A 17,202-nucleotide genomic window follows, 5' to 3' on the forward strand; every position below is an offset into this window, starting at 1 on the left:
GCCAACATGAGGATTAGGACTAGTTCACTCACCTGGCTGTCTTTTCCCATGTCAGTTGGTGCATATTGATCACTGACGCTCACAAACCTGTGAGGAGAGAAGGTTTGAACAGGGTCAGAAAACATCAACGAATGGAGGATATGCTACCAGGCCAGTGCAGTACATCTCAGTAGTGTGAAAACAGTATTTACAGCATTGTGTTCCAGTGATGAGCCCCTGTGCTAGTAGTAAAAAAAACAGTTCGTACCATGGCATTGTTGAATACTCGTTTCTCATTGGCTTGAAGGGCATTCTAGAGCATGCATTATTTAAGCAATAAGGCGGTGTGGTATATGGCCAATATACCACAGCTAAGGGCTGTTCTTAGTCACGACGTAATGTGGAGTGCCTGGACACAGCCCTTAGCCGTGGTATATTGGCCATATACACCACAAACACCGAGGTGCCTTATTGCTATTATAAACTGGTTACCAATGTAATTAGAGTAGTAAAAATGTTTTGCCGTACCCGTGGTATATGGTCTGATATACCATGGCTGTCAGCCAATCAGCATTTAGGGCTCGAACCACCAAGTTTATAATTCCCTTTAACAAACGAGTGGGTCTAATCCTGAATGCTGATTGGTTTAAACCGCATTCCAGCCGGTGTCTATTCCACAAGTTACCACCGGCTAAATCTATGACAGTAAAATGGCCATTTACTCTGTTCCATCTGACTGCACGATCCACTGTCTCATCAGCCCAGACATGCAACTTAGAAACTTGATCTCCACTATAAAAAACATCTAGACATTATCTCACATTTCTTTTAGACCAACAGTCTTCAACAGCAGAGATTTGTATAAACATTGCTGTCTGTCTCTCCAACATTTGCAACATTGTTTCAATATTCAAATTTGATCTCCAGCTGTCCCATAGTAATGAACGTGTTGGGAGTCAGACGAGACAGACAGTCAGGCAGCGTTTTTCAGCCAGTCAAATCATGAATCAGCTGGCCTTATTTTTATGCATATATACATAAAATTGTATGCATATATCACAAAAGTGAGTACACCCCTCACATTTTTGTAAATATTTGAGTATATCTTTTCATGTGACAACACTGAAGAAATGACACTTTGCCACAATGTAAAGTAGTGAGTGTACAGCTTGTATAACAGTGTACATTTGCCGTCCCCTCAAAATAACTCACACAGCCATTCATGTGTAAACCGCTGGCAACAAAAGTGAATACACCCCTAAGTGAAAATGTCCAAATTGGGCCCAAAGTGTCAATATTTTGTGTGGCCACCATCATTTCCAGCACTGCCTTAACCTCTAGCACTTAGCCATCCCGGATTCGGGATCGTGAATACAGCCTCAAGCTCATTACCATAACGCAACGTTAACTATTCATGAAAATCGCAAATGAAATTAAATAAATATGCTAGCTCTCAAGCTTAGCCTTTTGTTAACAACACTGTCATCTCAGATTTTCAAAATATGCTTCACAACCATAGGAAAACAATCATTTGTGTAACAGTAGCTAGCTAGCGTAGCATTTAGCGTTAGCATTAGCGTTAGCATTCAGCAGGCAATATTTTCACAAAAACCAGAAAAGCATTCAAATAAAATCATTTACCTTTGAAGAACTTCAGATGTTTTCAATGAGGAGACTCTGTTAGATAGCAAATGTTCAGTTTTTCCTGAAATATTATTTGTTTAGGAGAAATCGCTCCGTTTGGTGCGTCACGTTTGGCTACCCAAAAAAAACGAAAATCCAGTCATCAAAACGACAAACTTTTTTCCAAATTAACTCCATAATATCGACTGAAACATGGCAAACGTTTAGAACCAATCCTCAAGGTGTTTTTCACATATCTCTTCGATGATATATAGTTTGTGGAAGTGTGCTTTCTGTCCTGAATCCCAGGAGAAAATGCCCGCAACTGAAGATTACGCACCAATTTAGACAAAGGACACCGGGCGGACCCCTGGAAAATGTAGTCTCTTATGGCCAATCTTCCAATGATATGCCTACAAATACGTCACAATGCTGCAGACATCTTGAAGAAACGACAGAAAGCGCAGGCTCGTTCCTGGTGCATTCACAGCCATATAAGGAGACATTGGAAAACAGAGCTTCAGAAATTCTGCTCATTTCCTGTTTGAAGTTTCATCTTGGTTTCGCCTGTAGCATGAGTTCTGTGGCACTCACAGATAATATCTTTGCAGTTTTGGAAACGTTAGACTGTTTTCTTTCCAAAGCTGTCAATTATATGCATAGTCAAGCATCTTTTCGTGACAAAATATTGCGCTTAAACGGGCACGTTTTTTTTATCCAATAATGAAATAGCGCCCCCATAGACTCAACTGGTTTAACCCTCTTGGGCATGGAGTTCACCAGAGCTTCACAGGTTGCCACTGGAGTCCTCTTCCACTCTTCCATGATGACGTCAAGGAGCTGGTGGATGTTAACAGACCTTGCATTCCTCCACCTTCTGTTTGAGGATGCCCCACAGATGCTCAAGAGGGTTTAGGTCTGGAGACATGCTTGGCCAGTCCATCACCTTTACCCTCAGCTTCTTTAGCAAGGCAGTGGTCGTCTTGGAGGTGTGTTTGGGGTCGTTATCATGTTGGAATACTGCCCTGCTGCCCAGTCTCCGAAGGGAGGGGGATCATGCTCTGCTTCAGTATGTCACAGTACACGTTGGCATTCATGGTTCCCTCAATGAACTGTAGCTTCCCAGTGCCGGCAGCACTCATGCAGCCCCAGGACCATGACACTCCCACCACTATGCTTGACTGTAGACAAGAGACACTTGTCTTTGTACTCCTCACCTGGTTGCCGCCACACACGCTTGACACCATCTGAACCAAATAAGTTTATCTTGGTCTCATCAGACCACAGGACATGGTTCCAGTAATCCATGTCCTTAGTCTGCTTGTCTTCAGCAAACTGTTTGCGGGCTTTCTTGTGCATCATCTTTAGAAGAGGCTTCCTTCTGGGACGACAGCCATGCAGACCAATTTGATGCAGTGTATGGTCTGAGCACTGACAGGCTGACCCCCCACCCCTTAAACCTCTGCAGCAATGCTGGCAGCACTCATACGTCTATTTCCCAAAGACAACCTCTGGATATGACGCTGAGCATGTGCACTCAACTTCTTTGGTCGACCATGGCGAGGCCTGTTCTGAGTGGAACCTGTCCAGTTAAACTGCTGTATGGTCATGGCCACCGTGCTGCAGCTCAGTTTCAGGGTCTTGGCAATCTTCTTATAGCCCAGGCCATCTTTATCTAGAGCAACAATTCCTTTTTTCAGATCCTCAGAGAGTTCTTTGCCACGAGGTGCCATGTTGAACTTCCAGTGACCAGTCAGTGTGAGGGAGTGTGAGAGCGATGACACCAAATTTAACACACCTGCTCCCCATTCACACCTGAGACGTTGTAACCCTAACGAGTCACATGACACCGGGGAGGGAAAATGGCTAATTGGGCCCAATTTGGACATGTTCACTTAGGGGTGTACTCAGTTTTGTTGCCAGCGGTTTAGACATTAATGGCTGTGTGTTGAGTTATTTTGAGGTGACAGCAAATTTACACTGTTATACAAGCTGTACACTCACTACTTTACATTGTAGCAAAGTGTCATTTCTTCAGTGTTGTCACATGAAAAGATATACTCAAATATTTACAAAATTGTGAGGGGTGTACTCACTTTTCTGATATACTGTACAAAGAAATGTTAATTGAAAAAAAAGTTACAACGAAACAAAGTGCAGCTAGTTTGCAGTCTTTCCAGCTTCAGTTTGAAGTGATAGTGTTAGCTGTGTTGTTGGCTAGCTCCTCTGAACAAACAGTGTTCTGACAAGTGAGCACATTTTCTAAAGCCAGGCGAAATTGCACCTCATTGTTATGGATGTATGCAAATAAGAATGACACTAGAAAACAGCTTGAACAAATGCGGCTACTTTGCTGTTATTCTGGCTGCACTTTGTTGACGTGCCTGAGTTAGCCGTAGTTGGCTAGCTAGCAGTATAGCAATGGAACATTTGGAGTGAATGACTCTGGGTTGCTAAGGAACGCCGTTTGGGTCTTTGCGTGTCAAAAAAAAGAGAAAGTTAAACTTCAAATTACACCGTTATATTATTGAAACGTTGTGTGTGATGAATTTGCATGTGCAAGCCAAGCTCCACCACTATCAGTAGCACTGTCAATGCTGTACAACAACAAAAACAACAACAAAAAGTCTGCAAACAAGCAAAACACCGGGCCACGAACGATTTTTACAATAACACGTTGGTAATAATTCCCTTGTTTACTTTAACCATTTGTACATTGTTACAACACGGTGTGTGTGTGTGTGTGTGTGTGTGTGTATATATATATATACACACACACACGACATTTTTAATGTCTTTATTGTTTTGAAACTTCTGTATGTGTAATGTTTACTGTTAATTTATATTGTTTATTTCACTTTTGTATATTATCTACCTCACTTGCTTTGGCAATGTTAACACATGTTTCCCATGACAATAAATCCCCTTGAATTGAATTAGGCATTATTTGTTAGACCGCAACTTCTGGGGTAGCTAGCTAGCTTTAGCTTGGTACCTAGCTAGCACCAATCCAACCAGCCTAAAAACAATGACCAGTAGAAAATGCAGTCATTTTCATTATTCTTAGCAATGATTTAGGAATCCTTGTGAGTAAGTATTAGCTAGGTAGTCAATTGTTGTTCGCCTATTGAAATGTAACTAGCTAGGCAGCTACTTAAACCCTGTTGCCCAAAGCAAACATGATAAGCAGCCAGCTCGCTTCATCTGGCTAGTGAGGTTCGACCGGACCGGGTTATGTGTTGTGAAGCTAGCCACAATAAGGATTAGGCACAATAGTGGAACTTCAAAATAAAAGTACCTATTTGAAAGTGATGACCAGTAGAAAATGCAGTCATTTTCATTATTCTTAGCAATGATTTAGGAATCCTTGTGAGTAAGTATTAGCTAGGTAGTCAATTGTTGTTCGCCTATTGAAATGTAACTAGCTAGGCAGCTACTTAAACCCTGTTGCCCAAAGCAAACATGATAAGTAGCCAGCTCGCTTCATCTGGCTAGTGAGGTTCGACCGGACCGGGTTATGTGTTGTGAAGCTAGCCACAATAAGGATTAGGCACAATAGTGGAACTTCAAAATAAAAGTACCTATTTGAAAGTGATGCAGAAGGTTACAATTGGTGGAATTATGCCATATTTAGACTAGATAATGTTAAACAAGGTTGGAATGTGAGTCTACTCTGTGACACCCACAGAACACAACTGTGAAGAGTTTATGCAAATATTAGCGTTGTAGCTCTTATCGCGGGACTGTGACTGTGTGAAATCACCTCCCCAGTCAGCCTATTGTGTGTATTGACATTCATATTGCATTGTACAGCTTTACCTTAGGATTGGGGATCAATGAAATGGGGTATCAGTCTACTCAATACCCAATATATGCCCCCCCAACATCCTCATCAGTTATCAGACTCCAAAACATCCACACGGTATTGTTTTTCCTCTGGAATACTGTTCAACACACACAGGTTGACAATAAATGTGGCTCAATTCACAGTTGTTTCAGAATCCCGCAATAAGAGAGCACTAATGTTCTCTGGGTGTCACTGAGTAGACTGATACCCTAAGTCATTGATCCACAATCCATAGGTAAGGCTGTGCAGTGAGATAAGTTTGCCCCCAATGCAATTATAAAGTATAATACAGTCAGTGTGATTACAACAGAATTTTGTAAAATTAACAAATTATTGTCTTTTGTTGATTTTATATAAACATTCCAACCTCATTTAGCATGATCTATTTAATTATGGCATAATTCTACTATTTATTTGCTATTTATTAGCTAGCTAACTATATTGCTACTGAAACAGATGTCGTTTTCTATGTTTTTGGGGGAAGAACATTGTTTGCATCCAAGAGCTAGCTACTTTTTTTTTTTTAAATGACCAGCACTGTATGTGCGCGAGATAACTTTACTAGCATCGTAGCATACTGTACATGCAGTGAATTTCTCAATGTCAACAACCCACTTTCCCATTAATAAACCCTGAATATGAATACACGTCATCTGGCTGACTCATCGATCCTGCCCTGTGAAACCTCACTGTGGCTTTGAATATAATATAATCACATAATAATTTAACACATTTTTTTTAGCGTAGTTATTACACATCGATTTACACTATCACTCGTATTTCATATGTCACAAAGATTCATCGATTCATCAAAGATGAAGTGAGGTTTCACAGGGCAGGATCGATGAGTCAGCCAGATGACGTGTATTCATATTCAGGGTTTATTAATGGGAAAGTGGGTTGTTGACATTGAGAAATTCACTGCATTATATTATTATATTCAGGTCCTGATTGGCCAACAATCTTATTTGACACGTTAAATTGTGTTATTTGACGTGTATCTTTTTTGACAAGACCCAAACGGTGTTCCATAGGCTGTGTCCATAGATGCAGAACAAAAAGACTGAATGACTGGATCACGTCTCTAGCAACCGAACTGATAGAACGAACGATCAGCCGGCTTGGGTAGCAACCCTAGATTTGTGTCTGGACAATACCTTGTGGAATTCATCACAATAACGTATTTTGTGAAAATAAAGTATTAGTTAAAAGTTGACACCTACTCATTCCAGGGTTTTTCTTTATTTTTACGATTTTCTACATTGTAGAATAATAGTGAAGACAATGCCAAGTGTGTGCAAAGTTGTCATCAAGGCGAAGTTTGGCTACTTTGAAGAATCTAAAATATATTTTGATTTGTTTAACACTTTTTTGGTTACTACATGATTCCATATGTGTTACTTCATAGTTTTGATGTCTTCAGTATTATTCTACAATGTAGAAAATAATATCAATAAAGAACAACCCTTGAATGAGTAGGTGTGTCCAAACTTTTGACTGGTGCTGTATGGAAAATCATTATTTGAATATGTTTGTCACTTTTACCATGTCCTCGACGTCAGTGTTTGGAGGATATATATAAATCCTCGGGCATTATCACTTAAATAACGCACGGTACATACAATTCAATAGTTCATTTTTACATGTTTTGTTTGAGCTACTTTTGGAAGCAAAAGTGGAATTGAAAACATTGTTATTGTTGAATTCTACTTTCATAATAGCAAGCTAGGACTGATGGTTTGGCTAGCTAAACTAGTAAGGCCGTTTTAGTTACCTTTTAGGCAACTACTGTAGCTATATAGTAAACTTGCTAGCTAGCTACTTCACATTTATATGCGTTCTACGGAAATCAATGCAACTCTGGAAGGTCAGTTCCACTCCACTAGCGCGTCGTGGAACACACTTTTCCTTACACTGTTGACTATCCCTTACATAACAGTATAATAGTTACAGTAGTAAACCAAAAATCTAAATTGTATTTGTCACTTGTTTCGTAAACAACAGGTGTAGACTAACAGTAGCTAGGTTTCTATCCAATTGGTGACAGATTTTCATGCGAAAATTCAAAGATCTACATAAAGACAATATTTACATTTTCTAACAGTGGTGTTTCCACCAAACGGACTTGTTCAGTGAGACAGGCCTGTCTCACTGAACCCTACCCAGCAGGCCTGTCTCACTGAACCCTACCCAGCAGGCCTGTCTCACTGAACCCTACCCAGCAGGCCTGTCTCACTGAACCCTACCCAGCAGGCCTGTCTCACTGATCCCTACCCAGCAGGCCTGTCTCACTGAACCCTACCCAGCAGGCCTGTCTCACTGAACCCTACCCAGCAGGCCTGTCTCACTGAGCCCTACCCAGCAGGCCTGTCTCACTGAGCCCTACCCAGCAGGCCTGTCTCACTGAGCCCTACCCAGCAGGCCTGTCTCACTGAGCCCTACCCAGCAGGCCTGTCTCACTGAACCCTACCCAGCAGGCCTGTCTCACTGAGCCCTACCCATCAGGCCTGTCTCACTGAACCCTACCCAGCAGGCCTGTCTCACTGAGCCCTACCCATCAGGCCTGTCTCACTGAACCCTACCCAGCAGGCCTGTCTCACTGAGCCCTACCCAGCAGGCCTGTCTCACTGAGCCCTACCCAGCAGGCCTGTCTCACTGAGCCCTACCCAGCAGGCCTGTCTCACTGAGCCCTACCCAGCAGGCCTGTCTCACTGAACCCTACCCAGCAGGCCTGTCTCACTGAGCCCTACCCAGCAGGCCTGTCTCACTGAACCCTACCCAGCAGGCCTGTCTCACTGAACCCTACCCAGCAGGCCTGTCTCACTGAACCCTACCCAGCAGGCCTGTCTCACTGAGCCCTACCCAGCAGGCCTGTCTCACTGAACCCTACCCAGCAGGCCTGTCTCACTGAGCCCTACCCAGCAGGCCTGTCTTACTGAGCCCTACCCAGCAGGCCTGTCTCACTGAACCCTACCCAGCAGGCCTGTCTCACTGAACCCTACCCAGCAGGCCTGTCTCACTGAGCCCTACCCAGCAGGCCTGTCTCACTGAGCCCTACCCAGCAGGCCTGTCTCACTTAGCCCTACCCAGCAGGCCTGTCTCACTGAGCCCTACCCAGCAGGCCTGTCTCACTGAACCCTACCCAGCAGGCCTGTCTCACTGAACCCTACCCAGCAGGCCTGTCTCACTGAGCCCTACCCAGCAGGCCTGTCTCACTGAGCCCTACCCAGCAGGCCTGTCTCACTGAGCCCTACCCAGCAGGCCTGTCTCACTGAGCCCTACCCAGCAGGCCTGTCTCACTGAGCCCTACCCAGCAGGCCTGTCTCACTGAGCCCTACCCAGCAGGCCTGTCTCACTGAGCCCTACCCAGCAGGCCTGTCTCACTGAGCCCTACCCAGCAGGCCTGTCTCACTGAGCCCTACCCAGCAGGCCTGTCTCACTGAGCCCTACCCAGCAGGCCTGTCTCACTGAACCCTACCCAGCAGGCCTGTCTCACTGAGCCCTACCCAGCAGGCCTGTCTCACTGAGCCCTACCCAGCAGGCCTGTCTCACTGAGCCCTACCCAGCAGCTCTGATTTTGTTTATATAATACAACACGTCGCACATTTTCTTACTGCACCAGACACCTTAGTTTAATGTAAAAATTGCACAACTGGGCCTCCCGGGTGGCGCAGTAGTTAAAGGCGCTGTACTGCAGCGCCAGCTGTGCCATCAGAGTCCCTGGGTTCGTGCCCAGGCTCTGTCGTAACCGGCCGCGACCGGGAGGTCCGTGGGGCGACGCACAATTGGCCTAGCGTCGTCCGGGTTAGGGAGGGATTGGTCGGTAGGGATCTCCTTGTCTCATCGCGCACCAGCGACTCCTGTGGCGGGCCGGGCGCAGTGCGCGCTAGCCAAGGTTGCCAGGTGCACGGTGTAGCCTCCGACACATTGGTGCGGCTGGCTTCCGGGTTGGATGCTCGCTGTGTTAAGAAGCAGTACGGCTGGTTGAGTTGTGTATCGGAGGACGCATGACATTCAGCCTTCGTCTCTCCCGAGCCCGTACGGGAGTTGTAGCAATGAGACAAGATAGTAGCTACTACAACAATTGGATACCACGAAATTGGGGAGAAAAAGGGCTAAAATTCAAAAAAGAATTAGTGGAAACACCACTGTTAGAAAATGTAAATATTGTCTTTATGTAGATCTTTGAATATTCGCATGAAAATCTGTCACCAATTGGATAGAAACCTAGCTACTGTTAGTCTACACCTGTTGTTTACGAAACAAGTGACAAATACAATTTGATTTTTGGTTTACTACTGTAACTATTATACTGTTATGTAAGGGATAGTCAACAGTGTAAGGAAAAGTGTGTTCCACGACGCGCTAGTGGAGTGGAACTGACCTTCCAGAGTTGCATTGATTTCCGTAGAACGCATATAAATGTGAAGTAGCTAGCTAGCAAGTTTACTATATAGCTACAGTAGTTACCTAAAAGGTAACTAAAACGGCCTTACTAGTTTAGCTAGCCAAACCATCAGTCCTAGCTTGCTATTATGAAAGTAGAATTCAACAATAACAATGTTTTCAATTCCACTTTTGCTTCCAAAAGTAGCTCAAACAAAACATGTAAAAATGAACTATTGAATTGTATGTACCGTGCGTTATTTAAGTGATAATGCCCGAGGATTTATATACGTGCCAAACGGCGTGTTCAGTGGCTCTACATTTTCATTTACCAAAAAAAAAAAAATTGTAAAGTTCAATGTGTTTCCATCACATGTTCAACTCTACCGGTAGTTTTATCACAAATAGAAAATGTACCTACAGTACTATGGTCTTGCCACGTGCGCTCTAGCCAACAGCTCGCAGATACAGTGCAGGTAGGCTGTATGGGTAGACTATGACATTATTATGGAATATTATGAAATATGTTTATTTGTTTATATGTTTATTTGTCAAAAGTCAAGCATCGACCATCAGGTCACCAGAATAAGACCTTCAATAATTATTGGAAAGAATAATCACTTTCACCCCCCCTCTTAATTTATGTAATCTGTACACCTAATAAATTACATGGTTTCCCTAGTTGTAATGGGAATACCAAACACTCAATTATCGCGTGAAGTATACTTCGATATGATGGTTATTATAGCAACATTTGCACATAAAGCCATTTCCAACTGCCATTTCTCGCTAATTAATTATAACGACACAAAACGTTTCCACCATGTCGAATTTATTTTTTTATTTTACCTTTATTTAACCAGGCAAGTCAGTTAAGAACTAATTCTTATTTTCAATGACGGTGTTACGGATACAGTTATCCTGTGTGTATCCTGTGTGTGTGTGTGTGTGTTTCTTTTCTCTCCTTCTCCCCTCACAGGTGAAAATCATCACTCCCCAATCAGTCAACAATCAACCCATCAATCAGAAGACACACCTCCTCCTGTTTCCTACCCTATCACAGTTCCTTCCCCATGGTTTAAAAACCCCATCATTTGTTTGTTCAAGAGCTCAATCTCTTTGTAATGCCATGTTGGTAGATCTCTGTTCTATATAGATTTCTAGCTCAATCTCTTTGTAATGCCATGTTGGTAGATTTCTGTTCTTTATAGATTTCAGTAGCTCAATCTCTTTGTAAATACCATGTATGTAGATCTCTCTCTTTGCGTCTTAACCTCTTTTGTTTGAGCACCTCCAAATCATTTTGTCATCTCCTGTGAGTATTGTTTTGGTTATGGTGTTTGTTTGTTGCTGGTGGGAAAAGGGGGAAACCAAGACAAGTCGCCCATGGGCATACACTGCCCGTAGGTAAACTTTGTTAAAAACACTAGTTAGAACTGGGCGGACCACCCACTGTATTTTTGGTTAGTTAGTTAGCTGTTGTTAAAGTAGGCTAGTCTAGCTTAGGGGTGTTTTTGCATATTTGTTTCTTTCCTTGGGTCCAGCTCAGCCCCTTTTCCTGCTCCCCCCATTACCGTGTGTTTATCAAATAAACCTTGAGTTTGACGGTAGATTTCAGTTGTCCTGGTTATTACGTTCACACTTTTACTTTGTCACAATTATAATTTACATGAGTTATGTTACGGGTCTCACTACCATCACCCCTAGACTGTCGGGCCAAAAGGGATTCGTAACAGACGGCCTAGGAACAGGGTCAGAACGACAGATTTGTACCTTGTCAGCTCGGGGGTTTGAACTTGCAACCTTCCGGTTACTAGTCCAACGCTCTAACCACTGCCACCCCAATGAATAAATGACCTGTCGGTATTTATACAAATTGTACTGAAACTTCCTGTTTCCATCACAACTGTCGTTTCCATCACAACTGTCGTTTCCATCACAACTGTCGTGGTTTTTATACGGTATGACTTGACTCGCATTAAAAACTGTGGATGGAAACGTGGTGACTGGAATGCTTACTTACTTACGGGCCCTAGATAGATCAATACACACAGTGTACAAAACATTAGGAACACCTGCACTTTCCATGAACTATCCAGATGAAAGATTTGATCACTTATTGATGTAAATTTGTTAAATCAGTGTAGATGAAGGGGAGGAGACCTATTAAATAAGGATTTTTAAGCCTGCAGACAATTGACTGTGTGCCATTAAGAGGGTTAATGGGCGAGACAATATTTAAAAGTGCCTTCAGAAAGTATTCACACCCCTTGACTTTTTCTACATCTTGTTGTGTTTACAGGCCGTATTTACAATATATTAAAATGTAGATATGTTTTTGTCACTAGCCTGCCTACCCATTCATTATGTTAAAAAAAATGAAAAGCTGAAATGTATTGAGTGAATAATTATTCAAACCCTTTTATGGCAAGCTTAAATAAATTCAGTAGTAAAAAAAATCTTAAACAAGTCACATTATAAATTGCATGGATTTTTTTGAATGACTACCTAATCTCTGTACCCCACACATAATTGTAAAGTCCCTCAGTCAAGCAGTGAATTTCAAACACAGATTAAACCACAAAGACCAGGGAGATTTTCCAATGCCTCGCAAAGGGCACCTAATTGCTAAATGGATTAAAAAAATGTATGTATCAATACAGGCATCCTTCCTAACTCAGTTGCTGGGGGGGGGGGCTCAGGGATTTCACCATGAGGCCAATGGTGACTTTAAAACAGTTGAGGTTTAATGGCTGTGATTGGAGAAATCTGAGGATGGATCAACAGGGTAGTTACTCCACAATAGTAACCTAAATTACAGAGTGAAAAGGAAGCGTGTACAGGATAAAACTATTACAAAACATGCATCCTGTTTGCAACAAGGCACTAAAGTAATACTGCAAAAAAATGCGGCAAAAAAATGTGGCAAAGCAGTTAACACTTTGTATTCAGGACAAAAAGTTGTGTTTGGGGCAAATCCAAGACAACACTTTACTGAGTATCACTCTCCATATTTTCAAGCATAGTGGTTGATGAATCATGTTATGGATATGCTTGTAATCATTAAGGATTAGGGAGTTTGTCACGTCCTGACCTTAGTTTATTTTTTATGTCTATTTGGGTTTGGTCAGGGCGTGAGTTGGGGTGGGCATTCTGTTTTGTTCTGTGTGTTGTATTTCTATGTGTTGGGCCTGGTATGGTTCCCAGTCAGAGGCAGCTGTCAATCGTGGTCTCTGAGAACCATACTTAGGTAGCCTGTTCCCACCTGTGTTTGTGGGTAGTTGTTTTCTGTTTTTGTACCAGACAAAACTGCTTCGTTCATTCTCTTGTTGTTTTTTCATTCAGTGTTCAATTCATAAATAAAGATGAACACGTACTACCACACTGCACCTTGGTCCTCACCTTCTTCAACCCACAACAGCCGTTACAGTTTCAGGATATAGCAAGTAAACAGAATGGGAGCTAAGCACTTCCAAAATCTGGTTCAGTATGCTTTCCACCAGATACTGGGAGAAATTCAACTCATTTGAAAGAGCTTGAAGAATTTTGAAAAATAAAATAAATAAATGGCAAATTTTTCACAATCGAGGTGTGGAAAGCTCTTAATAAGAGACTTACCCAGAAAGCCTCACAGCTGTAATCGCTGCAATCGCTGCCAAAAGTTATTCTACAAAGTACTGACTCAGGGGTATGAATACTTAAGTAAATTAGATATTGAATATTTCATGTTCAATAAATTTGCAAACATTTCTAAAGGCATGTTTTCACTTTATCATCATGGGGTACAGTGCCTTGCGAAAGTATTTGGCCCCCTTGAACTTTGCGACCTTTTGCCACATTTCAGGCTTCAAACAAAGATATAAAACTGTATTTTTTTGTGAAGAATCAACAAGTGGGACAACATTTATTGGATATTTCAAACTTTTTTAACAAATCAAAAACTGAAAAATTGGGCGTGCAAAATTATTCAGCCCCTTTACTTTCAGTGCAGCAAACTCTCTCTCCAGAAGTTCAGTGAGGATCTCTGAATGATCCAATGTTGACCTAAATGACTAATGATGATAAATACAATCCACCTGTGTGTAATCAAGTCTCCGTATAAATGCACCTGCACTGTGATAGTCTCAGAGGTCCGTTAAAAGCGCAGAGAGCATCATGAAGAACAAGGAACACACCAGGCAGGTCCGAGATACTGTTGTGAAGAAGTTTAAAGCCGGATTTGGATACAAAAAGATTTCCCAAGCTTTAAACATCCCAAGGAGCACTGTGCAAGCGCTAATATTGAAATGGAAGGAGTATCAGAACACTGCAAATCTACCAAGACCTGGCCGTCCCTCTAAACTTTCAGCTCATACAAGGAGAAGACTGATCAGAGATGCAGCCAAGAGGCCCATGATCACTCTGGATGAACTGCAGAGATCTACAGCTGAGGTGGGAGACTCTGTCCATAGGACAACAATCAGTCGTATATTGCACAAATCTGGCCTTTATGGAAGAGTGGCAAGAAGAAAGCCATTTCTTAAAGATATCCATAAAAAGTGTCGTTTAAAGTTTGCCACAAGCCACCTGGGAGACACACCAAACATGTGGAAGAAGGTGCTCTGGTCAGATGAAACCAAAATTGAACCTTTTGGCAACAATGCAAAACGTTATGTTTGGCGTAAAAGCAACACAGCTGAACACACCATCCCCACTGTCAAACATGGTGGTGGCAGCATCATGGTTTGGGTTTGCTTTTCTTCAGCAGGGACAGGGAAGATGGTTAAAATTGATGGGAAGATGGATGGAGCCAAATACAGGACCATTCTGGAAGAAAATCTGATGGAGTCTGCAAAAGACCTGAGACTGGGACGGAGATTTGTCTTCCAACAAGACAATGATCAAAAACATAAAGCAAAATCTACAATGGAATGGTTAAAAAAAAATAAACATATCCAGGTGTTAGAATGGCCAAGTCAAAGTCCAGACCTGAATCCAATCGAGAATCTGTGGAAAGAACTGAAAACTACTGTTCACAAATGCTCTCCATCCAACCTCACTGAGCTCAAGCTGTTTTGCAAGGAGGAATGGGAAAAAATTTCAGTCTCTCGATGTGCAAAACTGATAGAGACATACCCCAAGCGACTTACAGCTGTAATCGCAGCAAAAGGTGGCGCTACAAGGGGGCTGAATAATTTCGCACGCCCAATTTTTCAGTTTTTGATTTGTTAAAAAAGTTTGAAATATCCAATAAATGTCGTTCCACTTCATGATTGTGTCCCACTTGTTGTTGATTCTTCACAAAAAAATACAGTTTTATATATTTATGTTTGAAGCCTGAAATGTGGCAAAAGGTCGCAAAGTTCAAGGGGGCCGAATACTTTCGCAAGGCACTGTAGGTAAAAAAAAAAAAATCCATTAAGAATTCAGGTTGTAACAACAAGATGTGGAATAAGTCAAGGGGAATGAATCCTTTCAGTATGTGTGTGTTGGTGTAAGTATGTGCGAGTGTGTGGGTTGAGTCCAGTATGTGTGCTTAGAGTCAGTGCAAGAGTTAGTAAAAAAAATGAAATGTCCAGTTAGACATTTGATTAGCTATTTAGCTGTCTTATTAAGCAGTTGTTTCCAGACTTGGTGCACTTGGTGCTACCACTTGCCGTGCGGTAGCAGAGATTACGGTCTATTGCTTGGGTGACTGGAGTCTGGGGGCGTTCCTCTGACACCGCTTGGTATTAAAGTCCTGGATGGCAGGGAGCTGACCTCAATCCTGTAGAAAATTTGTGGGCAGAACCCTAACTGTGTGCGAGCAAGGAGGCCTACAAACCTGACTCAGTTACACCAGCCCTGTCAGGAGGAATGGGCCAAAATTCACCCAACTTATTGTGGGAAGCTTGTGGAAGGCTACCCAAAACGTTTGACCCAAGTTAAACAATTTAAAGGAAATGCTACCAAATACTAATTGAGTGTATGTGAACTTCTGACCCATTGGGAATGTGATGAAAGAAATAAAAGCTGAAATAAATAATTCTCTCTACTATTATTTTGACATTTCACATTCTTAAAATAAAGTGGTGAACCTAACTGACCTAAAACAGGGAATTTTTTTACTAGGATTAAATGTCAGGAATTGTGAAAAACTGAGTTTAAATGTATTTGGCTAAGGTGTATGTAAACTTCCCGACTTCAACTGTACACATTTTTACTATGAGTGTTACAGGGCGATAGTCATTTAGGTAGGTTACCTTGGCGTTCTTGGACACATGGACTATGGTGGTCTACTCAAAACAAGTTGGTGTTACAGACCGGGTCAGGGATAGGTTGAAAATGTCAGTGAAGACCCTTTACTAACTAGACACTAGTGTAACAGTACAGTAGTATAACAGTGTATCTTATAGTAGAGTACAGTATAGCAACATAGAATCAAAATCCTTACTTCTGTTCAATGGGCTCCAGGAGATCCAGGGCTGGCTTGAGTTCCTTCTCTGGGTCGTTAGTCTCCACTACGCTGCTGGCGATGGCAATGTACTTGCCCTGCGCTGCCACGTTGTGGGCCGAGGAGATCATACACACGTAGATGTCTGCGACAACAACAAAAAAAGAGACCAGACCAGTGACAAACACCCTCAACTAAGCTCCACCGCTTTGTGTTCAGTAGGGTGTAAAAAAGTAGCAAAACGTTTTGAAAACAGAAAAAAAAACCAAAAAAAAAACCCATCTGCGTTTCTTCCAGGTAGACCATCCCTGTTTCTGTTTTCTTCCGAATGAACACAGACGATGCCATTCAAAAAAAAGTCACAACAGTGGCAACTTAATTTCACACACACAAGAATTGATGAAATGCTCATGTACTGCTTATGAATGTGGGTATGTATGGGTTATAAATGTGTTACGAAGTCCTTATGTAGGCTAGGTACCCTAGTATCCAGGGGTCTCACCATGTTTCCTGTTGACCTGGATCTGAGGGATGATGATCTGGCAGGAGTTGACGTCGCCGGTGTTCTTGATGGGGTGGCTCATGACACAGATGATACGGACCACTTGGCCAACTTTGCTGACTCTGTCCATGATGTAACTGGGGTCACAGATCAGCTGCTTACAGCGGGCTATCTAGAGAGGAAAGGCGAGATGGTAGCGTTTAGGGTTTATAAGGGTTTATAATTCAGGTGAGGGTGGGTTTAGGATAGGTTCAGGGTTAAGTTCATCAAATCAAATTTTATTGGTCACATACACATGGTTAGCAGATGTTAATGCGAGTGTAGCGAAATGCTTGTGCTTTTAGTTCCGACCGTGCAGAAATATCTAACAAGTAATCTAACAATTTCACAACAACTACCTTATACACACACAAGTGTAAAGGAATGAATAAGAATATGTACATATAAATATAT

The 17,202-nt window shown here is 42.3% G+C and overlaps 1 protein-coding gene across 2 annotated transcripts in view; it reads right to left on the reverse strand.

Moving 5' to 3' along the window:
• LOC139375749 (rab GDP dissociation inhibitor beta-like) overlaps positions 1-17,202 on the reverse strand; it is a 28,752-nt gene that overhangs the window by 826 nt on the left and 10,724 nt on the right. For both annotated transcript variants that reach the window (XM_071117568.1, XM_071117574.1), the window contains exons 8-10: positions 16,750-16,921; positions 16,248-16,392; positions 33-87 (exon numbers count right to left, since the gene is read on the reverse strand). In XM_071117568.1, coding sequence (XP_070973669.1) covers positions 33-87; positions 16,248-16,392; positions 16,750-16,921 — 372 coding nt within the window. The remainder of the gene's footprint in view (positions 1-32; positions 88-16,247; positions 16,393-16,749; positions 16,922-17,202) is intronic.

Source organism: Oncorhynchus clarkii, chromosome 2 (genome assembly GCF_045791955.1).
Source record: "Oncorhynchus clarkii lewisi isolate Uvic-CL-2024 chromosome 2, UVic_Ocla_1.0, whole genome shotgun sequence".
Taxonomy (NCBI): domain Eukaryota; kingdom Metazoa; phylum Chordata; class Actinopteri; order Salmoniformes; family Salmonidae; genus Oncorhynchus; species Oncorhynchus clarkii.